The sequence below is a fragment of the Semicossyphus pulcher genome, unplaced genomic scaffold, assembly GCF_022749685.1.
Source record: "Semicossyphus pulcher isolate SPU_LCO1_2020_fin unplaced genomic scaffold, fSemPul1.0.p SCAF_1, whole genome shotgun sequence".
Taxonomy (NCBI): Eukaryota; Metazoa; Chordata; class Actinopteri; order Labriformes; family Labridae; genus Semicossyphus; species Semicossyphus pulcher.
Window position 1 is genome coordinate 23,447,417 of NW_027211603.1, and position 26,679 is coordinate 23,474,095.

The 26,679-nt window shown below is 43.0% G+C and overlaps 1 protein-coding gene across 1 annotated transcript in view; it reads left to right on the plus strand.

The window, feature by feature from the left end:
• The window catches only part of kif26ba (kinesin family member 26Ba), a 99,913-nt gene that overhangs the window by 61,481 nt on the left and 11,753 nt on the right, over positions 1-26,679 (plus strand). The window contains exons 6-22 of the mRNA XM_069657943.1: positions 4,964-5,179; positions 6,395-6,488; positions 10,592-10,737; positions 11,006-11,122; positions 12,667-12,853; positions 14,696-14,903; positions 20,122-20,293; positions 20,942-21,274; positions 21,374-21,550; positions 22,147-22,285; positions 22,516-22,777; positions 22,877-22,978; positions 23,217-23,344; positions 23,984-24,163; positions 24,297-24,613; positions 24,887-25,562; positions 25,660-26,603. Coding sequence (XP_069514044.1) covers positions 4,964-5,179; positions 6,395-6,488; positions 10,592-10,737; positions 11,006-11,122; positions 12,667-12,853; positions 14,696-14,903; positions 20,122-20,293; positions 20,942-21,274; positions 21,374-21,550; positions 22,147-22,285; positions 22,516-22,777; positions 22,877-22,978; positions 23,217-23,344; positions 23,984-24,163; positions 24,297-24,613; positions 24,887-25,562; positions 25,660-26,603 — 4,398 coding nt within the window. The remainder of the gene's footprint in view (positions 1-4,963; positions 5,180-6,394; positions 6,489-10,591; positions 10,738-11,005; positions 11,123-12,666; positions 12,854-14,695; positions 14,904-20,121; positions 20,294-20,941; positions 21,275-21,373; positions 21,551-22,146; positions 22,286-22,515; positions 22,778-22,876; positions 22,979-23,216; positions 23,345-23,983; positions 24,164-24,296; positions 24,614-24,886; positions 25,563-25,659; positions 26,604-26,679) is intronic.

A 26,679-nucleotide genomic window follows, 5' to 3' on the forward strand; every position in this document is an offset into this window, starting at 1 on the left:
ATGAAGAAGAGAAGAACAGAGGGGGGAATAGGGAGAGGCTGTGATTTGTCTTGTCATTTGTTCTGAGGCAGGGAGAGAGAGCGAGGAAGAGGACGGAGATGAGACAAAGAGAGAGAATCAGAGGAAACCGAGGGAAAAGAGTGGGTGGACAGTGCTATCGAGCAATACGATGCTTCTCACACAGAAGGAGATATGGGAAAGGTCTACAGGCATTAAGGACGTGGAGGAGGAAGAGAGGGATCAAGAGCGAGATGGACTGAGTGTTTCATCACTGTGAGAGAGTTGTGTTTGTATCTACAGAGTTATTAATGACTTATTTCTCATTATATTCCTTCATCAGTCTTTTCTGAGACATCACAAACTCTCTTTTTTTAATCCGAACAAAGTCTGTAACAGCTGTGTTTCCTTCCTGTAAACTGCACATTAAAGAGGCCCTTTGCCACATGTATTGATTGATGAGTTGGACTAGGCCACGGATCCTCTGAGTATATTGTGGGTGTGGGATTGACAACACAAACAGACACGACGGAGCTGAACTGGAGGCTGCAATAAAAAGAAGAGTCCACATTTTTAATATTTCTAACAGCTCGAATAAAACACAACTTATCTTAAAAACTGGGATAATTGTGGGTATGCTTCATTTTCCCTTGATGTTGTTTGGTGGCCATCACCACGGAGAGCCCATCAAAGACTCTCGCCATTGAGGCAACACCCTCAATACTTTCAGAAACTGACATGCAATCACATTATGGCCCCATTTACACCTCAAACACACACACACACACACTCTGGCAGCCCTCTTACCTTTCACTCTCAGACATGAGGATCAAATGGGCTCTCAAGGGGGGAAGACTTTATGAGTTACGCCTTGTAAAGCGTGCATCGCTGAAATCCTTCCCCCAGGCTCTCACTGATGTGATGGGCTCTTTTATTGGGGTCAGGAGAGGGCATAACACTGAGCGTGTGCGTGTGTTGTACTATGAAACACTTGACCTGACATTAAGCCACAATGCACAACGCGCCTCAGGTCACCATGGCAACAGACGTATTGTATTCAGGTGGAATCTCAGTTTAGATACACTTTGAAATTTACACACTCACGTACGATTACCTTCATCTGAGAAAGACAAACACACATTCACACACACTCACACGATTTATTGAAGTAACTCTCGTAAATGGCCCATGGTCATTCAATGATGCAACCGAAGGAAAGCCTGTTAATGTGCTGTAATGTGTGCGTGCGTGTGTGTGTGTGTGTGTGTGTGTACATTTAAATAGCTCTTAGAGTGCCTTTGTGCGTCTACCATGACAGTATATTAGATAGCAGCAGGCTGTTGTGCTTTTATTTTTATAAAACATTTATAATACTCTGTTTGTTCAGGCTAACATGACCTTGTTCTGATTGTTTTAGGCCATGAAATAATTAATAGCAGGTAATTTGTACCAAAAAGGAAACAAATATTAACCTATTTTATAGAAAATTGTTTAAAGCTCCTGTAAGGAGTTTTTCGCTGGTTATGAAACAGACTGAAATTAATTCTGATGACTCTATATGAGCTACAAAAGCAAACCAGACCATCAGCAACAAGACTGATTATTTCTATATAGTTATTTTTAATGCCTGAAACTGCTGGCGGTGGGTAGGTGTCAGACGAAGAGATTAACTGCACACTGCCTTTCTTTACATTTTCCAGGGCAAACATTTAAAGTGAGTGATACATTTTTTATTAAAAAACACCACTTAAGCACAGGACAAAATCAGCAAAGAGATAAGAGGTACGGCTTTGTCCATAGGGGGCGCCAAAATCAACACAAACCAAACTTTCCTCACAGGAGCTTTAACATACGTGTGTTACTGATATGATCTTGCACCACAGTAATGTAAAGGAAGATAATACATTTATAATCCAGTTAACTTGAGTAAAAAGGCCCAGACATGCCCATGCTGTGCAGTATTTGACAGACTCTATATGACCCAAATACATAAACATTTGTCATAGTTTTCTTTCTTTTTTAGTCTTCATGGTAAACTTTTTTATGTATGATCCCATCCCTGATCAAAGCTAAAGGGTCTGTGAGTAAATAAATACATAGTTTAAGTGGCTAACTGTCTCGCCTTTCTTCTGTGACGGCTCTATCTCTGAGTGCAGTGGGGTTTTGGGGGTGTTTTGGGATTACAGTGTGATCCGTAATCCCGTGGTGGTGTTTAACTGAAAGCGTAGATTCAGACTTCAGACGATGATTCAACTGTGCTAACAAGCACCAACACACAAAAGATCTCTCCTCCTCTCTCTCTTCCCTCTTAGGAGCTGCATAAACACAGACGTTTCATCTGCCCTGCACCTCCGAGCTGACGATAAAATAATACCCTGTGTAGAAAAACTGAGTTGACTATGATACAGTATAGTATACTGACATACTAAGCCTCTCCCACCATGCATTGCAGAGATGCAGGGTACAAACGGATGCTGCAGACTCCATCAGGATATGGTTATTGGATGTGGTCCATACATTTGTGTCCTTTCAATAACTGAGGGCCAAACTGAAGCTTTACTGTCTCCCGAAACGAGGCAGTCTAGTCTCACAGAGGCCAAAACTAAACATGCATTTATTCACTTCCTGTCAGCCCGTAACATCGTGGATGTAAGGATGAGAAATTGCATATCTTCTGCCTGTCAGCCTGTGTATTATATACTGTCAGCTGATTTGCTGTTTATAAGACACTCAGCTCTCTGCGTCTGTCATGCCTTAAACCGTCTTGTCCAACGCAATCCATGTATTATGTGCTGTCAGAATTTCAAGCTCTGGCCAATTTACCGTGAACTACTACTGATTCTGATTTTACAGTCATGTTAGAGATCAAACTCCATCAGAGCTCAGCTCGTTACATCTCGGTTTTTACATTTTGTCTCAAAAGCATTATGCTTTTTCTGGTATTTGTAAGTAAAGAAAAGGAAATGTTTGGCCCTTTTGATCCTTTGACAAAAGAGTCACACAGTGGGGTTTAAGCCTGTAGCCCACTGATGAAGGGCCTTGCCTTTGTAGTAGCTATTCTTTGGTATTTCATAATGGGTGGTCGTTTAAATTTAATAGGAAAGAGTTGGAAGAAGCAGTGCAGTGTTTTCTCTGGTCTCTGCTAAGTTGCAAGTAGATATTGACATTGGCTAAACAAAGAAAAGATTGATGTCTACAGGCCAATGAACTCTAAAACAAGTTCAAAGAAAAAGAAACACATTTGAAGTTTGGATGGAGACAAACAGTCAAAACCACCAGCAAGGACCCTGTTTGGAGTGTAAGGCCCCAAAACACAACTGCAATGACCACTTCTCACCATAGGTGGCGCCAAAGGAAACCAAAATTAGATTTTGAAACTGCTCCTTTAAAGCATTTTTATGCAAGTTTTCAGAGACCAAATAATTAGTGAGAATTACTCATTATACATTACTAATTGGGCTAGTCATAATAATCTTGCTTGAAAAATGACAGCAGCAGCAAAGTAATGCATTACATTCCTTTTTACTTCACTGTCTTTTGTCAGCTAAGCTCTGGTCCCTAACTCTAGCTCCAGATCGTCCACACCCACACATGTAATCTTTTGCATCCATCATGTGTAGAATTGGAAAACAAGTGGATTAACAAGCAGGTAGGCAGCCAGTAGCTAGCTTAGTCTCTGTGACTGTCTCCTCAGACGACCTGGCCTCAGAACCGAGGCCACACTTCCTCCAACTCCAAAAAAAGTCAGTCGACTCTGTAGCTAACGTTAGCAAACATGCTAAGAACACACAACATGTGAACAAGACCGCTCTGTTGACTTTATTCCTTTCCCCGAGCACCTCTGAATCCCTGTAATGTCACAGTGTAAATATAAAATATATTTGATGAGCAGGGCGGCTCAGATCAGACGCTGAGACAGTTGGTGAGGTTTAGACTGAATCCATGAGGAAGTCATCCACCTGACACTCTGAACCATTCGTCTGCTTTAACCAAACCGCTTTCCCAAATGTCAGAGGAGAAAATCTGTGGTAGATCTTCTTCATGTAGCATGTAGCAGGAAGAAAGATTTAGTGGCAAACATGGAGAACGAAGACAGATGTAATGGAAAAAAGAGTGCAGTGAGAGATAATAAGAAAGACTTACTCAGCCAGAGGAGGCGGAGGAGACAAATAATACACTGCTGGAAAGTACTTCAAACTTTAAATCATCTCAAACTAACAGGGAAAAGGTTGTTTATATGTTAAAATGTTCTGGAACCGGCTCAGATTGGATGACGCAGCGTTTTTTGCTGCCTCTGATATCAGAGAAAACAACAGCAGCTGTCAGGTGGTGAATTGCGGCTGCTAACAGTTTGTGACAGGAGTGGGAGGAAAGGTAGAGCGAGAGGAGGAGAGAAAGCTGGAACAGGATTCCTGCACCTCAGGCTTTTGATATGTGGCAGCGCGCTGAAGGTAGAGAGGAGGGGCGAGGAGAGAAAAAAGAAGGGATTTAGGATAGAGGGAGAAGGAGATAACAAGAGAGAGACAGATAGAGGAGGAGAGGGAGGCAGGGTGAATAAGATGCTGACAGAGAGAGAGAGAGAGCGTGCACATATTCATGTAAGTCTTAAAAGAGCTGAAAAGCTGAATGTTGGGACTCTTTGGGAGTCTTTTGTCGCGGGGAAGGAGCAGAAGAGTTCAGACGCCTTCCAGCAGAAATCCCTGAGAAAATCAAATCCTTTCATAGATTCAAGTTTGGAAGTTTTTCTCAGAAAATATTTCTGTGCTCAGAAAGTGTGAGTGGGTAGAGCAAGCAGAGATGCCAACATGGTGACAAAGGAAACCATTTATAAACAGAGAAGCGTAGAAAAATAAAAAGTGACCCGTCTGTATCTGTTTTGTGTTTTCATCAAGGATTAAGTTCCACGTGTATTTTTATATTTAGCTTTCCAGTATCTGAGTATCTGTGTTCTGTGTCCTGCCCTCAGGTGAAAGTGATGGTGCGTGTGTGCCCAGTGTCTCAGTCGGACGCAGCTGAGTCCAGTTCTTTCCTTAAAGTGGATCCCAGGAAAAAGCAAATCACCATCATGGACCCCTCAGCCAATCAGACACCAAGCACAGCCTCCCAGAAAAGGGCAGGAGCCAATCAGGTCCCTCCAAAGATATTCACCTTTGATGCTGCGTTCCCTCCGGATGCATCACAGGTAAGAGAAAAGATTGTCAGTTCAGAAAACAAAGGATGTCATTTTCTTTCATTACACCACACAGTTTTCTCAGACAAAGCAATGTTTTTTGGAATAATCAAAGATAATCAAATAAAAGCTTTAATTTGGCCACTTTAATTTCATAGTAAGTGTTTATGTGGATCAGCCTGAAAGTTGTACTAGAAAGTCACAGATAATTTTTGACACAGATTTTTGACAGCTAAAATGTCTCACTTGGGTAAAATAATCTACAAAATTGTCAACTGACTGGTGACAAACAGGTGACATGCTGATGACTATTTTTGGCACTGTGACTCTGTAGATCCAATATTAATAGTTTCACATACGCTTATTCACTCTCTAGCCACGAGTTAGATGAGATGAGACCGCGACCACTCTTGTGTCTGTAAGATAAACCAGCACCTGTTGAGCTTAACTTGGCATATTTGAAGCAAGGGCTAACAGCTAGCCTAGCCCTGAACAAAGTTGAAAAAAATCATCTACCAGCAACATGACGTCTCTGCACTCAGGAAGAACTAGTAGATAAGTAAAACCCTGTAAAACCACAAACTGTAGGTTTGTTTAGATTTCTGTTTGTGTACCTCATAAATAAACAAGATAGAGCATGTTTATTTGTGAGCTTTTCAGGTGCTAACAGGTGGGCTTTGGACAGAGACAAGCTAGCTAGCTTGGAGCTAGCAGCTCCCAGTCTTTATGCTAAACTAAGCTAGCTGTCTCCTGGCTCTAGCTTCATACTCAACTCAGACAGAAGAGTGGTACTGACTTTATCTTTTAACTCTTATAAGTAGCCTAGCATTATTCCTAGCATATTTATTTTACTATTTTAACCAAACAGCTGCCACAAATGTGTAATTTAATGCTAGCAAAAAGATTAACTATCTTGGGCTAATACACAAACGCACCCATATTAGAATTAGTGTAAATGCAGCAATAATTGCACTAATGAGGAGCACATTCATCATGTACTGTCATTGTGTTTCAATCTACTCCTAGCTGGTCTGTCACTCAAAACACCCTTTATGGCTTCCTGGATATAGTTATGTTACAGACATTCAAAAGACAGAAAACACAACACCATTGCTCAAATGGACCAAACGTATCAATACATCTCTGTATTTATGCTTTTGACTGCCTTTGACCCTCTCTCTGCGTCTCTCTTCATTTCTCTCTCTCTCTGTGTCTGCCTGTTGCTAGGCGGAGGTGTGCGCCGGAACTGTTGCTGAGGTGATTCAGTCGGTGGTGAATGGAGCAGATGGATGTGTCTTCTGCTTTGGACACTCCAAGCTGGGTAACACACACACATAAATTCGATACAAAATCATAGGAAGTGTGGCATATGAGTCATCTGTGGCGTGTGTGTGTGCGTGTGTGTGTGTGTGTGTGTGTGTGTGTGTGTGTGTGTGTGTGTGTGTGTGTGTGACAGTCAGTGTGTCAGTCTTTCACTCGGCTCTCATCTATCAGAGAGAAAGAGGAGGATTAGTGTCTGCTGGAGCTGAAAGCATCCTCAGTCTGCTCGGTCTGTGTTTCTGTCTTCCTTTCTCTCTCTCTCTCTCTCTAATCCTTCTGAGACCGCTTTTTAGAGAAGCTGTCTTAAAAAGGGTCAGGACCTCTTGCTGCAAACTGCGAGACCCACCACACACACACAAACACACACACACACACACACACACACACACTTACAGACATGTTTTCCTCAACCCTGTGTCGGCCCCTGTTGTGTTTATCCCTGTACATGTAAGCAGCATTATCCTTCTTGGCTTGTGATCTCTATACTCCCAGTTTCTTAGTCCCCTTGAACTGCTGGCAGAGGACAGGAGCAGAGATTTAGATGCTGCTGTTCAGCAGGGAGCCCTTCAGTGTTAATGGCTGAGCTATTTACTGGAAGAAACACTAATGAAGTTTGAGGTAGAAACATGCAAACCACTGGGTTTACTTGTAGCACTGCAGGGAATTTGACTCTTGTTAAGTCTGTAGTGAAAGCAAAATGTTATACATTAACACTTTTTCATTTGGCTACAAAATCTGATTTTTCTTGTTTTTATTTTTATAATTGCTGCTATTTTTGTAATTTGTGCTGGGAAAACCATCAGTTACTATAACCCTTTTTACATTACAATTCTACCTCAGCACCGTGACAAAGCTTCGCCGTTATACCGCCTTTGTCATTTTACATTGAACCAAGCAATGCCGGCGTAAAGCCGTCCCAGTGTGTGTTTTTACATAGGGTTCCGGCATTGCAGAAGCAAAATGTGCGCAAGGTGTAAACAAACAGCATGTGCTTCAAATACACACAGACGGCGCTGTTCTGCCCTGCTGGCTCGACTGTTGACACATACGCCATTTCCCCTCTGTTACGCCTCTGTTACTACCTCCAATCCCGGCTCAGAGGCGTAATAATCCCGCCTTCAACTGGCAGTGTTAAAGGGGCTTATACCCCATTGCATTGATTGCTGAAAAAGACAAAGAACTTATTAACTTAAAGTTAAGATAATACCTCCGTTTTATCTCTAAATAAAACGGTTTAGCTCCCAAAAGGTTAAATTGAATGATATAGTTTTTCTACTTTAAACGTTACTGAATTAATCGGATCAAATTCACAACACAAAGAGTCATTTTGGGGTGTTTTTGATGAGTGAGACGGGATACTGCCTCACAGCCCATCACTTGTCCTGACAGCTTGGTTCATTCTCTTAAAAAAAGGAATAAAACACACCTTTTATGTTGGTAAAAAGCCCTCATTATCCAGGAAAAACATTAGCGTACGCAACTGAGGCAAGCACAATAAGTCAAAACTTAACCAGGAGAAAGAAAGAAGGCCAAATACAAGACGCAAACAGGTGATAAGCTTTGTATCAGTTTCTTATATATTACATAGAAAAATGCTAAAAGGTGTGCAGATTCTGTCCACTTCTCACTTAATAAGGCTGGTTTATAACACATCATACAAACTCTCCTAACATGTCGTACACATCAGACAGCCTGTCCAGATCAGTGACATGTCTCTCATCCTATTAACATGTTTTCACTCGTCTTTCACACATGAAATGCAGCTGGTGTCATAATTCATGATGATGATCCGCACTCTGTAACACGGCCATGAGTGGAACCAGGACACCCCCAACACACCTCTGATTATCAGCGTTTGATTGGATGATAGGTGTACCTGAATGTTCTGGCCTTTATAACGCAGGTGCTTTTATACGACTGAGTAATCCATCAAAGACAGTTTGCTCTTTCAATCAGTTTTACTATCACGTTAATGCCGTGGAGCCGCTCTGGCCTCGCTGGTTTCACTTTAAGCCGCGGCTGGAGAAGCAGATGAGATCATTCTTTGTGATATGGCTCACCTAAGGCCATGGATCTTAATGAGGCGGCATTATAACTGTATTACCTTTTTCATAATTAAAACGGGGAGAGTAACACTTAGCGCATTTATCTTCGGCCCTGTGGCCCTTGGCTGTAGACGCTCAGACGCACACTCATGCACATACACACACACACACACTTTCACAAAGCATCCAGGTTTTATTGAACGGGAAGAATTAAATAAAGTCCAAATGAAACTGAAATAAATGGATGAACTTCAGGAAAATAATTGAATCCTTTGACTTTAAGTCATGTCTGATGGATTTGGTTATCGGTTATTGGATTATTGGCCTAAGATGGATCATCTTTTAATAATGATGAGCATGTGTGTGTGTGTGAGCTCATATGAGCATGTCTTTGAGCTGGTGATACACTGCTGCCTTGTTCTCCCTCCTTTTCTCACCCGGCTCACTTTCTCTCTGACAGAATTGGCAGCTCTGCTCGATGAGACCAATTACCGGGAATATACACACACGCACACACACACACTGCTCTAGATCCTATAGCTTACATCACTATGTTGCAGTGTCGTGTTAGTCAGTAGAGGAGCGAGCTATATGACCATCTCTTGACAGCCTGGTGAAGTCAGAGTAGAAGGAAGCCTTGTATAGACACACATATACCCACATAGATGTTTAATTTAAAGCCCCCCTCCAGTGAAAATCCAGTGTTTAACCTTGTGAACATCTCCATGTGGTGATTCTCATGTGCTACAAGACATATCAGGGACAACATAAGCAGTCATCTCCATGGCTGGGCCTGTCTGCTTTTAAACTGCAGTGTACCAAGGACAGGCTGAACAACAAGTTTTCAGATTGGCAGGTTTGAGACGTCACAAACCTAAGGAGCCAATCCCGTTAATGGACGGGGTGACACTATGCATATCATTATGTGCAACCTATGGCAACCACATCGGCGATGTGCGAGCCAGCTGTAACCGTCATTGTTACTACTACGAACGTTAACGTTACTACTACTAATTACTACATTTCATGCCAGCTAAGTTTCAACAAGTTGCCACTAAACGATGGCAGAGACGTGTTTTGTTTTCGTGACGGAGGGGCCAGTTGGATTTTTTCATAGTGGGCGGGGACTATGCAGATTCAGGAATTTTTAATGAGGGAGAAGGAGGAGATGCCTTGGGAGGATTTTTAGAAGGTAATAAAACATATTTTTCAGGAAAAAAAACATATCAGACACAATTTATATGTTTTAAAACATGACTGGAGCTGCTATTTAAGACAAGAGTCTTGCACATATAAAGTCCTGATATGAGGGAGTGAGACTGAATGGAGCCATCATAACTGCGAGAGTGTATCTGATAAATAAGAGGAAATCAACTGGTAAATCAAAGTAAATGGCCCAGTGTTGCTTTAAACGAGCTGCTTTAATACAGCTGACAGTTAGATTTAATGCTCTCTTTAACATTTCTTCATATCTAGCAGAGTCTGTGCATGTAAAAGGTTTAATTTCAACCCAATATTAACACTACTTTAAAGGTAGAAAGCTTTCCTGATGAAAGGTATTACCCTCTTTGTTCAGCATGTTTACTATTTCTACTTGGAACATTTTTGTATCAAATCATGAAATGCACCTTTGTTGTGACAAATAAGTGGAGACGCTGCAGGAAACATTCAGGGAGAACGATGTAAAATTACAGTGTTGGTGACAACCTCCCCTCCATCGTATGTGTGAACATATCTGAGCTCATTTCTCCTCCCTGCATCACTGCAGTCAGCCTTTTGATGTCCTCTGTTTCTGTGTAAGCGTTCCTGTCTGTGGGATTCTTTGTCGTGACATATGGCTTTGTTAGGTGTGTGTTTGATCTCCAAGTCCTGACAGTGAGAGCAGGTGTGTGTGTGTGTGTGAGGGGGAAATCATCATCTTATGGCTCAAAGCAACACACACACACACACACACACACACACGTATACTCATATAAAAGCACTTCTGTCCTTTTGTTGATATATCTCCATCTTTTCCATCACCCCTCCCTTATTCTGTCTTCCTGTCCCTCTCCTCCAGGTAAATCGCACACAATGATCGGCCGTGATGACTCCCTGCAGACTCTGGGAATAATCCCCTGTGCCATCTCCTGGCTGTTTAAGCTCATCAACGAGAGGAAGGAGAAAACAGGAGCGCGCTTCTCAGTTCGTGTCTCCGCGGTCGAGGTCAGTGTGACTGACGAGACCTTAATTTAAAACACTCCCTGCAGAGTTAAACGGATGCCATCGATAACAAAGATATTCAACAAAAGAGGCGACTAAGTAGCCATGGCAGCAGCTGGAATGCTATTGGTTTAGTATCAGACATCAGTTACCTTTAACTGTAATATATTTAACTACTGACTCGCCATATGACTAATGAGGCCAGAAAATAAGAATAGTGCGGTTAGTACTATGAGTCATCTGTGTGTACCCTATGTGTGTGTGTGTGTAGGTTTGGGGCAAAGAGGAGAACCTGAAGGACCTGCTGTCTGAAGTAGCTACAGGCAGCTTACAGGACGGACAGTCACCTGGAGTCTACCTGTGTGAAGACCCCATCTGTGGCATGCAGGTATAAACACACACACATTTAAACAGGCTGCAGCTGGAGGCTGATATTAGCTTATGTAATGCAGCTGCTGTAGATTGAATCCTCAGTGTGTGCATGAGCAGCCTCAGGCCTTGTAACAATAAGCTTCACACCTTTGTTTTTTAGCCTCAGGCAGATCTCTGTTGTCTTTGTTACTGTGGGATGTGAACTCGTGCACTCACTCACCTCGGGGCAGCAGATGCAATATTAGAGTTTTATTATGCTATTAGTGTCTCTTTTCTTCCAACAACAACATCTTTCTTTTAGAATGCAAGGTTCAGAAATATCTGGCTTATTTAATCATCATGTTTTAATACAAATATACTAGTTTGCTGCTTGTGACTGGCAGAGTCAGAATCAAAGAACAAAATAAAGAATAAGTAGAAAAAAGGTATTTATTACAGAAGCCCTAAGCGGACATGCATCCATTCATTTTATTTACTCCGTTTTCCTGTGATAACGAGTTATTTCTGGTCGTTTTCTCGAGATCTCGACTTAATTTTCTCGTTATCTCAAGATATCAAAGCTTGTTTTCTCGTGATAACGGGATAATTTTCCAGCGATCTCGAAAACGAAACAACAGGCTGGTCACTGTGATATTACAGACCAGGACATGCCATGCTGCCATTGCCCTCACTAATGATTTAAGTTAAGCCTGTTTCTATGTTCATGTTGTGCTTTCACAACTCTGGAAATAGGAGTTATGATCATCTGATGTTACGATGGTGCAGCATTGTAATCTTATAAGGTGATAAGTAAGTTGAGATTTTGAGAAAACGACCAGAAACAACTCGTTATCACAGGAAAACGGAGTAAATATGATGTATGGATGCATATCCACTAAGAGCTTCTGTAGTTTATGTCAATCAAGCTATTTTTAAATGGACTTTTGAATATTGGCAGGAACATTTCAGAAACAATTCTTCCAAAACAAAAGTATAAAATGATCTATTTGTTGACAACATGAAAAAGCAGTAATATCAGCAATACTACAACAAGAAATGCGAAAATCAGATTAACCTCATCATCATTCATTTTCAGGTAGTAATTGCAAAGCAGTCATAGGAAAGTGTGTGTTAGAAGAGCGCCAAAAACGACTGAGTGACTGAGGGTGAGCCTGTGTGTGTGTGTGTGCCTGCAGCTATATGTTTATAGGATTATAGGGTCTGATACAAGCACATCTGTGTAATCCTTAACTAATCTGACATAATCTCATCAGTAATGATATCCTGCAGCACACACACATACTCACACATACGCTCTCTCTCATCTGTGCGTTCCTCTATCTCTGCCTCCCATACCTGCAGACAAATTAGAAAATGCTTATTTGAACGTGCCAATCCGCCTCGTGCATGCAGGATCCTCATTGTACACAGTATTATCAGTGTTTGGACACTTCTTGGCAGGTAAACCGAGCCCCCCCCCCTCAGCTCAGATGAAACAGCTCCTTCCCTCTCCTCTGTCTCTCTTTATTGTTGCCCATGAGGGAAATACACTGAATATTTCTCTTCCCGCATGTTCTCCAGCTCCAGAACCAGTCTGAACTTCGCGCTCCGACCCCAGAGAAGGCAGCCTGGTTTCTGGATGCAGCCATCGCAGCGCGCCACAGCAGCCAACGGCCCAACACCACCGAAGAAGAACACAGGAACTCACACATGCTGTTTACATTACACATATACCAGTATCGCATGGAGAAGACGGGCAAAGGAGGCAGTAAGTGCTGTTTGTTCTGACACTGTTAATGCGATCATTAGTGACACTATTTATAATGTAACATTTAATACTCAACACTAAATTAACTACTACAGGTAATTCTACTGTTGCAAATACCACACTATTAGCACTCTTTTTATAATAACACACATTGTCTGCTGTGAGTCCAACATCTGTCAATCATAGCAGAATGAAACAGGACACAAACATGTTATTTACTGTCACAATATTTCTTCACCTTATTGAAATAAACAACAATGATTGACTGATCAATGTATTTACCTATAGACACTATGAATACATAATAAACAGCATCAGAATTGTTGACAGACTGTATGATCCCGATATAGATTCTGTGTTTACATTAATCTACATTCATATCAAATATGCACACATGTCTACATAAATTACTGGCTGATAATGGATGGGTAGCATGGGGTCCTTTATGTGTGACCAAAAGAGATTGTGACAGATAAAGATGACCAAAGTATGACAGCTAATCATCTCTTATTGCTCATGCAGGCATACGCACATGTGAGAGAACAAAGAAATGTTTGTGTGCATGTACACAGGCACTTATATCCTGCAGGGTAATGAGGATGTGGTTTACATTAACAACTAAAGTGGGAACGCACTTTAGTTCACAACATGTTTGCAGCTCTGCTCACCTAATTACAGTTTTTAGGGCCTTAACCTTTAGAAAACCAGGCTGCAAACTACTTTGCTAAAGAAAATGAAAATGTTTGTTCATTTTGGAATACATTCTTCCCGATTCATTTAGGACACATTTACATACATTAATATACATATAATACTGGAAGGCTAATCTATCAGGTCTTCTCCCTAAGACATGACTGACCTCTTTATTGAGCACTGAGGTTTTTTTGTGGTTAAAGCTCCTGCGAGGAGTTTTTCATTGGTTATAAAACAGACTGAAATTAATTCTGATGACTTTATATAAGCTACAAAAGTAAACCAGACGATCAGCAACAAGATTGATTATTTCTATATAGTTATTTTTAATGCATGAAACTGCTGGTGGGGGGTAGGTGTCAGAGGAAGTGATTAGCTGCACGCTGCCTTTGTTTCCATTTTGCAGGGCAAAACTTAAAGTGAGTGACACATATGACTGTTAAAGAAAGCAGGATGAGATTTTGTATTGAAAACCACCACTTAAACCCGGTGAACCACCTGTTCAGGATTTGGATGTCTGAATTAAGCAATGTTGCGGCATATAAAAGAATGACCTCTAGGATGCAGGACAGGACAGAAAAATAAAATCTGAAGTGGGGCATGTACCTCGCTGCTATATATGTGCCAATGTAAAGACTGAGTGGATGCACATGATTTGTTTTGATTTCATTGTCATGCATTATTTCTTGGATGATGATTTGCCAAATACGCCACCTTATAAGTAGGTTGACCCCTTCTGGTGAAGGTTGTTGGGGCGGGGGGAGGGGGGTGTTATTGTTGTTGTTGTTGTTGTTGCACTGCATAATGTATACCTATTGCGTGTCCCTGTTCATAAAAAAATAAATTATAAAAATTGCAAGTCAAAAAAAAAAAAACACCACCTAAGCATGTACAGGACAAAATCAGCAAAGAGATATACAGCTTTGTCCACAGGGGGCGCCAAAATCAACACAAACCGAAAGATCCTCACACCAGCTTTAATTAAACTTGCAGAATAGTGATTATAGAAACATACAATTAAACGTTTCCTTATTCAAGCTCTTCTTTGACTTTATCCTGTTACTTCTAAGTCCTCCTGTGTCTCTTGTCTTACATTCTTATCTCCAACCTTCCTCTGTCTTTTTGACCCAATTTTTTTTCTTTTGCTAGTGTCAGGAGGACGCAGTCGCCTACACCTGCTGGACCTGGGCAGCTGTGATGTCAAAGTGCTTGGAGGAGTAGGAGGAGGAGGAGGGGGTGGAGGTGGGAAAAGCAAGGAGAACTCTTCACCCAGCTCGGCCCCTCTGTGCCTCTCCCTATCTGCCCTCGGGAACGTGATCCTGGCCCTGGTCAACGGGAGCAAGCACATCCCATACAAGTAAGAAGGCAGTGTGTGTGAGTAGAGGAGAGGAGGAAGGAGAGGAGAGTAAATGTGCTTAGATGTTTTGAATACTGTGAGGGGACTAATTTGAGGTAGAAAATGCAGAAGAAGACAAGAGGCCTGGTTTAAAGGAAAAAGCAGTGAGGAGAGAAGTGAAGGATTAAATGATGGAAAATAAGGGTGTTTTGGAGCTGAAAAAGGAAATTGGAAAGAGGATGAGAGATCGCTCAAGTTGTTTTAGGTTTGGGGGACTTAATGTTATAAACAACAACAGCTGCTGTTACATATTCATCATGTTCACTTTGCTGCTTAACTGACTGGCAATGAGAGCAGAGGAGCGAGAGAGGAGAGATGGAGAGATAATAGAGGCAGGGAGTGTAGCCAGTAGAAAAAACAAATACTTATAATGGTGGAAACATAATTGTTTTAGTAAAGTGTAGTATTCCCATGCAGTAATGAGTATGTACAGTATGCACCAAACTGTTAATGTCCCCATTTCACCTTTCACTCTGTTTAATTCCTCCCTTCTTCCTTCCCTCCTTCCTCTCTCCTGAAGGGCTCTGTGCTGCTTGCTGGGTTAATTTAATCACCAGCTTTTGCATTTACATTGCAAAGCAACCTGCCACCTACCTCCTGAAGCTGTAAGCAAAGCTGTGCTGAGTCTCATTTGGCACTGTTGTTGGGGATTTGGACTGGTTTAACAATGTATGCCGTGTTACTGCCACTTCTCTGCAACCGAGCAGCAAACATGGATGTCAGTGGAGACGGGTGGGGTGTGTCCCTGCAGGGATGGAGTCAGCAGGATTTAGGAGTCCAGTTTATAGATGTTAATTAGTAAAATTGGCTGTTGGTATTTTTAAGCAGCAGGTAGCCATTAGCTCAATTATTTTCTTCCTTGGAATAGAAGATAGAGACGGGTGGATGTCATCGTACAGTAGAAGAATTTGGAGGTAGCATCAGGAGACAATGAGAGACAACCTAAACAGCAGCTCCAAATTTTAAGAGACAAGATCAGAGTCAAAAGCAGACTGCTATAATGCTGGGGCTGATGGGAGAATCACTACGTTTGCAGGTGTTTGGTCATAATGCAAATAAAAATGTGAGGGGTTGATTGATCTGACATTATTGTCAGAGTTTGCACTTTATTTTGCATCACATCAGCTTCGAAACTCTAGCGGTCGTGTCGGGTTTAGCTAGCATCTAGTGATAAGTGACTTCTAGCTAAGACTTTTTCCACACGCTGCATTGTTTACAGTCCAGTTAGCAACTTGAGAAGCGACCGTTGTTTAAAACCCTATCCCTAACTACTGCTGAATGAACCCTAAATAAGAAACAGATTTTCCTGTGATTTACTTTAATTAACGGGTCTTAAGTTTGCTGAAATAACATCATGATGCAGATTAGTAAAAAGTCAAAATGAAGCTTTGTCAGGTCTGTCCTCGAAAGGAGAAGAAAACTACTTTTAAAATGCTCGTTTGTTGTACGGAGGTCGGATCGATAATTTCTGATGCATTCAGGGAAGTCGCGAAATCGCTGAACGCCTTTCATGACACATCGTAAAGCGGATTTGTCTCAAGTCATGTAGAAGGGATTATTAGCTGAACTTGCTGCAGATGTCTGTTTATAGAGATTAATAAGAAGCTGAATTGCTGTCAGATAGCCGCTGATGGGAGCCAGGATGTCATTACGTTGCATTAAGTTCCGTCTTTTGCTCTCTACAAACCCACGTCCCTGCCTACAGATTCTACATTTCTATGGAGAATCAATAGAGATTACAGCAGCTCCAATGTTTGCAACATAAAAATGAGAGACAAGATACATTTGACATAACACTTCATAACAAAACGCAATATTCAAGGCCCTTAAACGTACTTTGATCTGGGATTAAGCTCCACATTTCTGTGGGGAATCTGAATGATCAAAAAGATTTTGGAGATGCTTGACAAACAAAGTAAAAAAAATGATCCTCAGGATTCATCCTAAGGGCACCATGAATTTCTGCACCAATTTTTGAGGCTATCTGTGTTATAGTTGTTGAGAAATTTCACTAAAAAACAAAAATTTCAATGTCAATGTGGTGCTGGAGGATGAGTCAGGGATCATCGGCAGGTCATGATTGTCTGTGCAGAACTTCATGTTGATCCAATGAAACATTATCTGAAGCAACAATGAAACCAAAAATGTGTTGAAATCCAGTTTGCGTCCAACTTCATTAATTTCCTCACAGTGAGAGGCTCAGTCTGCCAGCGCTTCATTTCTTCTGGGATCTGCTCTCACCATGTTTTTATAATCCCAGTCCTGTCCCAGTACTGTTGCTAGGTAACCACTGATTCTATGCCAGTCCATCAGTAAAATATTAGATATTTGTAGCTTCCCAGTTAAAAAAAAAAGAAGTCCAGACAGTTGTCTGTCACCACAAAATCATCACTTTGGATCCAATAATGTCCATGTGGTGCCAGACAGCCGAGAGTGTAGCCGTACTCATGTTTCAGACACAACATGCTCATGTAGATTTAAAGGGTCTGCACACATTCGCTCATCGGGGACGCTGTACAGCTCCTTGTCCAAAATTAGACCACTTGCCATCTGGTTTGCTGAATCTCTCTCCTGGCAAGGTCCTGCTTCAGTCACACAGCTCCCTAATTCCACTCACACCCCTGCTCCTGCACTGTCTGCAGTCTCTCTGTCAGACCAGGGCCACTGACACTTCTTTGTGTTTTCTTCAATTCTAAATATGAGCAATACATACATAGAAAATCAGTTACACTAGGAAAGTCTTTGAATCTCTTGGTGAACGATGTGTTTAGTCATGTGGCTTCTTCAGGTATGCTCTGTAATGTTAGTAAAGTAAATGTAGAGATCTAGGAATATAGAAAGTGTAATAATTCTCGCACTAGTTTTAATCATAGAGAGCATCACGTTACACACCGTAGGCCCCCCTTATAAAATGAAATGGTAATAAATTTAGCACAGGCTGAATTAACATGCAAATGAATACTTCATGAGTCACGAATTTACCTACATTAATCCCAGGCAGAGATATACAGAGATGGAGAGAGACTGAGGCAGAGAGAGGAGGGTTTGTTGAAGCCCGAGGCGGCGAACAGAGAGAGAAGAAACGAGAGGAGCAGAGAGGAGAGGAGTACAGCATCGATGAGAAGAGGAGGTCAAGATAGGAGTGTGTACATACTGTGTGTGTGCATGTGAATGTACACATATGTGTGTGAGACATGCCTGCAGGCTGTGTTTTTAGAAAAGGGGGACAGCAGCGTGAGGCATTGGGCCACAGAGGAGCTTTACTCACTGTCAGCCTGCAGGCCCTAACACACACGCGCACACACATGCACACAGCACACACAAAGGGCTGTGAATGATTGCAGTGGCCCACCCAGGAGAAAGTCTTTTCTTAAACACACAGCCTACTTTTACTCTCCCATCTGCTATTATAATCTCTCTGAGACTCCGACCGTCTCCCAATATTAGACTACATAATATCCAGAGTGCTGCTGTTTAAGACTGTGTTAGCTTTAGGCAGGAATAGAAACCTTTCTGTTAGCATTAATCAATCAAAAAACAATTATTAGCATTGCTATTGACTTTTAGCTTCCTTGATATAAACGTGTTAAGCCAGTGTTTTGTCATTATTACACAGGCTATCCTCTACAACTTGTAGAACATTTTTAGTGACCAAGACGAGCCATTAATAATCCTTTGTCATGTGTGGGCAGCTGTTGTAAAAATGAAACAGTGTTCATTACGTGTTTGAGTGACTGTGTGGGAGTATCATTAGGTTTGCAGGTTTGCAAGAAAAGTACTGAGAAGAAAAATCCATCCTGTGGGGAACTTGAATGTCAAAGTTTGAGCTAATTTGTCCCGTATATGTTGACCTCACTGGCCACTTTATTAGGTACACCTTGCTAGTACTGGGTTGGACCCACTTTTGCCTTCGGAACTGCCTTAATTCTTTGTGGCACAGATTCAACAAGGTGCTGGAAATATTCCTCAGAGACTTTGTTCCATATTGACATGATAGCCTCATGCAGTTGCTGCAGATTTGTCGGCTGCACATCTATGATGCGAATCTCCCATTCCACCACATCCCGAAGGTGCTCTATTGGACTGAGATCTGGTGACTGTGGAGGCCATTTGAGTACAGTGAACTCATCGTCATGTTCAAGAAACCAGTTTGAGATGATTTGAGCTTTGTGACATGGTGCGTTATCCTGCTGGAAGTAGCCATCAGAAGACACTATGGTCATAAAGTAATGGACATGGTCCGCAACAATTCTCAGGCAGGCTGTGGCGTTTACACGATGCTCAATTGGTACTATGGGGCCCAAAGTGTGCCGAGAAAATATCCCACACACCATTACACCTCAAGTAGCAGCCTGAACCGTGGTAGGGTGGATCCATGCTTTCATGTTGTTTACACAAAATTACACGCGGCAGAAATCGGGACTGATCAGACCAGGCAATGTTTTTCCAATCGCTTATTGTAACAAGTGGTTATTTGAGTTGCCTTTCAGCTAGAACCAGTCCAGCCATTTTCCTCTGACCTCTGCCATCAACAAGGCATTTTCGCCCAGAGAACTGCCACTCACTGGATATTTTCTCTTTTTCAGACCATTCTCTGTTAACCCCAGAGGTGGTTGTGCGTGAAAACCCCAGTAGATCAGCAGTTTCTGAAATACTCATGCCACGTTCAAAGTCACTGAAATCACCTTTCTTCCCCATTCTGATGCTCGGATCATCTTTACCCTGTCTATATGCCTAAATGAATTGAGTTGCTGCCATGTGATTGGCTGATTGGATATTTGCGTTAACGGGCAGTTGAACAGGTGTACCTAATAAAGTGGCCGGTGAGTGTATTTTTCTGGATAAGTCAGCCTCCGTGATGTTGAATGTCAGGAAAAGTCTTTAGAATTTATCCTCGGGGAACCATGAATTTCTGTACCAAATTACATCTCTATATATCAAATAATTGTTGAAAAATTTCACATAAAAATACCCCAAAAATTGTCAACATCATGGAGGTGCCAGAGCAGTCAGGAACCATCAGAGTCATCAGGTTTCGTCATCTGGGGATCGTGACTCTCAGAATACAGAACAGAATTGTACAGATTTCTCTCTGTAAACAGTTTTTATAACATGTCTGAGTAACTGTGCCTTTCAAACCTGTCTTTAGTTTTACATCGCGGTGTATGTGTGTTACCAGGGACAGCAAGCTGACCATGTTGCTAAGGGAGTCGCTAGGCAACATGAACTGCCGGACCACCATGATTGCTCACATCTCCGCCTCACCCGGAGATTTCTCAGAAACCCTCTCCACCATCCAGATCGCTTCTCGAGTGCTTCGCATGAAAAAGAAGAAAACTAAAGTGACTGTGGTGAGTTTGAATCGACTGATGCTTTGTTAGAATTTAATCTCAGAGTTCAACTTTAGGTTCATTAAGGTCAAGATGAAGACAAATACAGACACAGGTATCAGTTTACAATGAAACATATTTGAAACATATTCTGTTGTTGACCTGACATTGCTCTGCATGATGTTTTATTTGTGTTGTTCATGTGGAAATCTTAATTTTGTATAACTTTATACAAATACCTTTAAATAATGGCACATCACACGTTTCACGTCTCACCTTTTCTCCTTTCCATCACCAAATGAGCCTGCTGATGCCTCACCTTTAAAAAAAAATGTTTTAAAAAATTAGCAGAGGAAAAAGGTCTGAGGGCTTCAGAGCTCTAAAAATAAACTCCAACTAGAGAGATGAATTCATAAGAAACCTTAAAGAGCCAGTCTGTAATACAAATAGGAGTTGCTCAATTTAATTAGTTCTTATCTTAAATCTGTTTACTAAGTTGGCTCAGACATATAGATGGCATCCTTCCCCTCTCTTCTCAATCGTTCCCGTCTCTATCTAGTGTGTACTGTCAATTAAAAGCTAAAAAAAATCCATCTCTGCACATCTAAAAAGGGAATATTCTCTCTCTCATCGCCCAACTCTGCCTCCTCCTCTTCTGTCTCTCCTCAGCAATACACCTCCAGCTCGTCTGGAGGAGAGAGCTCCTGTGAGGAGGGTCGCATGCGGCGCCCGACCCATCTGCGACCTTTCCATCATCGTGGCAGTTCCGACTCCGACCTTCAGTTGCTGCGGCTGTCCAGTGACCCTGACGAATACTCTAGCAGCGAGCAGTCATGTGACACGGTTATCTACGTGGGACCGAACGGGGCTGCGGTGTCAGATAGAGAGCTGACGGACAATGAGGGACCGCCGGAGTTTGTACCCATCATTCCTGCTTTGCTTCGAGGCAAAACGTCAGAGCAGCATCAAGCTCAGAGTCAGGCAGCCGGAGCCCAGAACAAGGTCATTTAGATATATGTAAACAATCAGCAGGAATCAAATGGAGATTTGTTAGAAAGAAACATGAAGATTTCTTCTTCTCTGTGATTTCTACTCCAACAGGTGCAGACTCAGCCTGAGGAGCAGCCCAGCGGCCCACCGCAGCCCCTCCCTCAGCCGGCTCAGTCATTACTCGGGCAGCCGCTGGCACCCGTCCCAGAGGAGGGAGCTGAGTGCCTCAAATGCAACACCTTTGCAGAACTGCAGGAGAGACTGGACTGCATAGATGGCAGTGAGGAGGTGATGCAAGACTTTTGGCCTATTTTTGTTGTTAAAAGGAATAGGATGAAATGAAATGAAAAGGAATACATTAGTTACATATACCAGAGGACACAATTAATCTGCAATTGCATGCAAGTCACAAAAAGCAAAGTAAAAGTGTTGTTAATAATGGGTTCTGCATTTCATGGGGTTTCAAAGTTTGAATGGATTTTTAACAAGTTGAAATTTGAACAGGAAATGGATTCTGCTGCTCAAAATTCTGTACGCTCTCACGGCTTGTGTTTGCACTTGAAATTGTCTGTCTCTTTCAATAAGCATACAATTTCAATTCAAATTCTATTCAAAACAAAACATTTGAAAAGGCATTGCCCCATTGTTGTTAAAATATTTGCACAGCAACTCGTTATTCCAGTTTAATGATGCAGCTTTTATGTTGTTTGCAGCTCAGGTGATCTTTTTTTCCTCATTACCACCACTGAAGTTGTCTTGGATAACTCTGGGCTCTTATTTTGAAATATAGGGGACATATGTGGAGTATTTACTTTGTCAGAAGCTACCTCAGGCTTTTCTGTATGAAGAACAGAGATGCATCATCAATCTGTCTCCTTTTTCAGGTGGCAAAATTCCCCTTTGAGGAGGTTCCAGCGAGCAAACAAGGTGCCAAACAAGAACCGTGTCAGTCTTCAGCCGTCCCGTCCTCCACTCCCTCTGCTACTGGATCTGCTGATGCGTTGGATACAGAAATCAACACAGGTTAATAAGTGAATCACTTAAGGTGTATGTAAATGTTGTATTTTGTACTTTTAGTTTGTGGGCACAGATATTTTGTGAACAAATTAAAAGTGACTAAGTTATTAGGCTTCAGTAGATGGTAGAGACAGTTGTAGTTCTGTAAATCAGCATCAAATCAAAACCCATTCTGCAGTTCTTTTAACCTTTTTACCTGGATTTTAAAAAACATCGTCCTGTCCATCACCTCACAGGCTCTGCATGTTGTGTAGGCGGTGCAGTGCAGTCCTCCCTCTGCTCAGCAGCAGCAGCAGCCCCCAGGAGGAGGACCAATGACCAGCAGCTGCAGGAGATCAAGGAGGTGGTGGAGGAGGCGGAGCTGGCAGGGACCATGATCCACAACCTGACTCAGAGTTCTGGTTCCCCCATAGTGACTAGCACCAGGAGCATAACAGGAAGTAGCTGCATCACCTCCAACCCCCTGAACAGAGCCAAGAGCTCCCACATGCATGACAGGTCTGTATAGACAACTGTGAATTTGATTTTAGTTTTTCATTAGCCTTTTATTTATCTGACTTTATTTGACGAGATGTCTCTTTTATTGTCTGTGAGCAGCCATGAGAGTCTGAATACATGCAGTAACACAGACGGGAAGGCTCGCCCACTTGGATCACCACGCCTCGGCATCGCCAGCCTGACCAAAACCTCAGACTACAGGTAAAGTACACACACAGGCACATGAGTCATTCTGCAAACTGTGGGATTTATTTAGTGTCATTCTGTTTAAATAAAAGTAAAACGTCTAAAGAAACTCAAAATATGTTTGTTTTATCAATAAATCAAACAAGTTAGAACCTAAATTGATCAACATTTTGGCTGATAAACAGTTTTGATGTGTGAGCAGACAACCGAACCATACGAGCACCATGATGTCTGACCTTGTGTTCCTCCTCAGGCCTCCGTCCTCGCCGTCCCAGCGGTGTAAAGTTTACACCCAGAAGGGCGTGATGCCGGCAACGCCCCCTCTGTCATCACACACTCTGGCTCAGGACGGCCAGACCACAGACGCTCTGACCTCAGACAGTATGCATCACTCTACATGTTCATTAATTAGAATCCAGCTTGTACTGAAACCTTGAAATACATGTTTGATATTTATGATTCTGATTTTACTTTTTTTATTCAAATGATTTAATTTCTAGTTTTTGCTTCCTTTCATTCTCCATTTAATTTCCCACTATAATTTTACATTAGATTCTTCTTTTAAAACATAATGAAGGGCCTGAATCGTGCTTAATTTTCTTTTTTAAATAGCTTTTAAAAGAGACACACTATAACACATTTTTTTGGTTGTTTTTTAAAGTGATTGTTGTCCAAATTTTCACCCTGGAACATTTCTTTAAACTAATTTGTAGCACTCTTGTTGTAAAATCACAGATATGTAAACACTTCTACGATCAGTCTAACTTTGGCAATGTCCAAAGTCTGTTATTAGGCCTCTTTACGTGCGTCCTTCCACTGCAGCTAATGGTATTGCTATTTGATATCAACACCTTGACAAGATGATTACAGGGTCCATGTAACTGAGCACAACACAGTCAATCAGCATGATAAAAACATGCTTTAAAAAATGGCAACACAGTGTGATGCCAATTGTTATGTATTCTGTATTTGGATAACACAACTAATAACAATGCCAAATGTGTGTTTCTGACTGTGCAGACAGTTTGGCTGCAGACAGCGGCCGCTCCTCCACAGAGTCTGTGCTGTCCAGGACCTCTCCTGTGGGCATGAGCCCGCAAGTCCGAGAGCCGACTCCTTCCCTGTCTGCCAGCCTGGGCTCGGCTGAGACCCTCTGTGACGACGACGTCCCACCGATACCTCTGGACACGCACAGGGATGGTGAGTTGAAGTCAAACACAGCTATTTTTACACAATGCAATATATTTAATATGAGTCACAAATATCTATTACACTATGCAAGACCAGCTCGGAAATGAACAAACCTGGGTCTCATATTGTGCTCCTCCTGCAGCCTCAGGGCTGCCTGTACCAGTGGGAACAGTCGGACCTCTTTCACATGTGGAGGATGAGCTGGTGTACACTGTGGCTCCTGGAGGTGAGGAGGACCTGGATGTTACAGCGCTCATGGACACTCAGGGCCTGACCTGTCATCCGACCAGCATCATCAGCTTCAACAGCAACTGCTGCACCATCACCTCCCTCCCCTCGGGCTCTCAGGCCCTCTGCATCATCAGCGACACTGCTGAGGACGGAGCTGTGGAGGATTATCACATGCCTGCAGGTCCTGTAACAACCTCAGGGGTTACAGAGGTGGTGGCAATGGCAGAGGTTAGTGTGACTGACTGGCTTTAAATTATACAATAAGAACAAAATGCTTGGCTGAACACTGAAGGGGAAACTGGTGTCATAAATGCCATTTTCTAATTGGCTTATGGACATAGAGGGACAATTACAAGGTACAGTAAAGGTATTAATCATAAGTAATGAAATGAATAGCCATCTAAATTCAAGTTTAGATTAAAATTCACATTTTAAGGCAGATTTTTTTCCCCTAATGTTTCCTAGAACCCGGATGCATGATTACATTGTGTCCTGTTGCAGGTGGCGATGGCCAAGCTGCGGATGGAAGGTGAAGCCTTAGCCACAGTGTCTGGCTGTGGTTCACCCATCTCTTCCTGGATGAGTGACCTGAGCATGGGCAGCGAGTGTGACCAGTCTTTGCACAGCTTCAGTCAGTCCCAGAGCCAGCAAGGGGAAGCCCTGGCTGAACCTGAACCCAACCTTTCATTTGCAGTGGAGGGGCTCGGGGGTTATGATGGCTGTGGCAGCCCGAGGAGAGGAAGTCTGGACGGAGAGGTGGTGCTGTCAGAAAAAGGGAGCAATAAAGGAACTCCAACCAAAGACAGGCTGAGGAAACTGCCTCCCTCCATGGCTAAAACTAACATCCAGATTCTGGCAGGACCCGGTAACCTCTCTCCGTTTAAGACCACCATCAGTGCGCACCCATGTATGGCAGTCAAACCCATGGTTATACAGGAACCAACCATCCTCTCTTCACCGAACAAGACCAGCTTAATGAAAGACCCCAGCAAATTCAACACACCAATTCTAGCTTCTATTTCCAGCGAGATGAGCTTTGAGGACCCCTGGTTGAAGCGAGGGGTTGAGGAGGGGAGGTCTAGGGAGCTTGTGTGTGAGGTGAAGCCAGGGAAGAGGGAGGCAGAGCAGCCAAAGAGCAAGACTGGAGCTGGAGAGCACCGGAGCTTCTGCAGAGAAGGTAAGCAGGGCCTGACAGGGATAACAACTTAGGATAGGAATCTAATGTCAGCCCAGGCCACATACACATTTCTTATTTGCTATTCTTCCATCATCAGGTGGGGATCATGGCAGCTCCAGTTCAGGAGGTGAGGTTGTGTCGTCTCCCGATTCCTTTAAGCGAGTGGTGGATGGCTGTGAGATGGTGGCTGTTGTTGCCCAGGGAGACTGCCTCTCCAGTATCTACAGCACAGACATCCACCGTACTGCCAGTCTGCCACGTGGCTGGCACCGTCTCAACCGCCACGACGGCTTAGACAATGGAAACGAGTACCGTAACCTTGGCGTCACCACTTCAACTCCATGCAGTCCCCGTTCTACACTCGACCGCCGGGGATCAGCTGGAAAACAGGGATTCCTCTCCCACAAGAAGGGAGGAATCCCACCTCTGCCACCTGTACGGAAGTCCAGCCTGGACCAGAGGAACAGGGCAGCCAGCCCACTCCACCAGCTGAGCCACGGAGTCTCTTTACTGAGCTCAGCAGATGATGTAGGGGTATCTGGATGTGGCCCCGCAGGTGTCACCAGACAACGAGGCTCCAGCATCGACAGCAGCAGACTCTTCAGTGCCAAGTTGGAACAGCTCGCAAACAGAACCAACTCTCTGGGCCGGGTCCACAACTCCCACAGCGGTTCCCACCACTACGACTGCTTCTCACTGGAGAGGGGGGGCAGCCTGAGAGGGGGAGTAGGAGGAGGAGTAAAGGGGGACAGCACCATGCCTCGTACTGGTCGCAGCCTGACACGCGCTGGATCAGTGTCTTCCCCGACTGGAAACCCCAGCAGCCCCAGTTTCAGTGCCAGTCCTGGTCCCAGCAGCGCTCCACAGTCACCGGCCAAAACCAGCAGCCAGTCAAAGATCTCAGCCGTCAGTAAGCTGCTGATGACCAGCAGCCCCAAAGCCAGGAGTCTGTCTGCCTCCAGCACCAAGACTCTCAGCTTCTCCACCAAGTCTTTAAGCCAAGCCACCAGCCGCAGCTCCAGCCTCCCTCCTAATGGAAAGGTAGGAGTAAAAGTACATAATTCTGCTCATCAGGCTCAGTTTTATCAAAGCCTGTCTCTTCTCTATGTGCACAAGA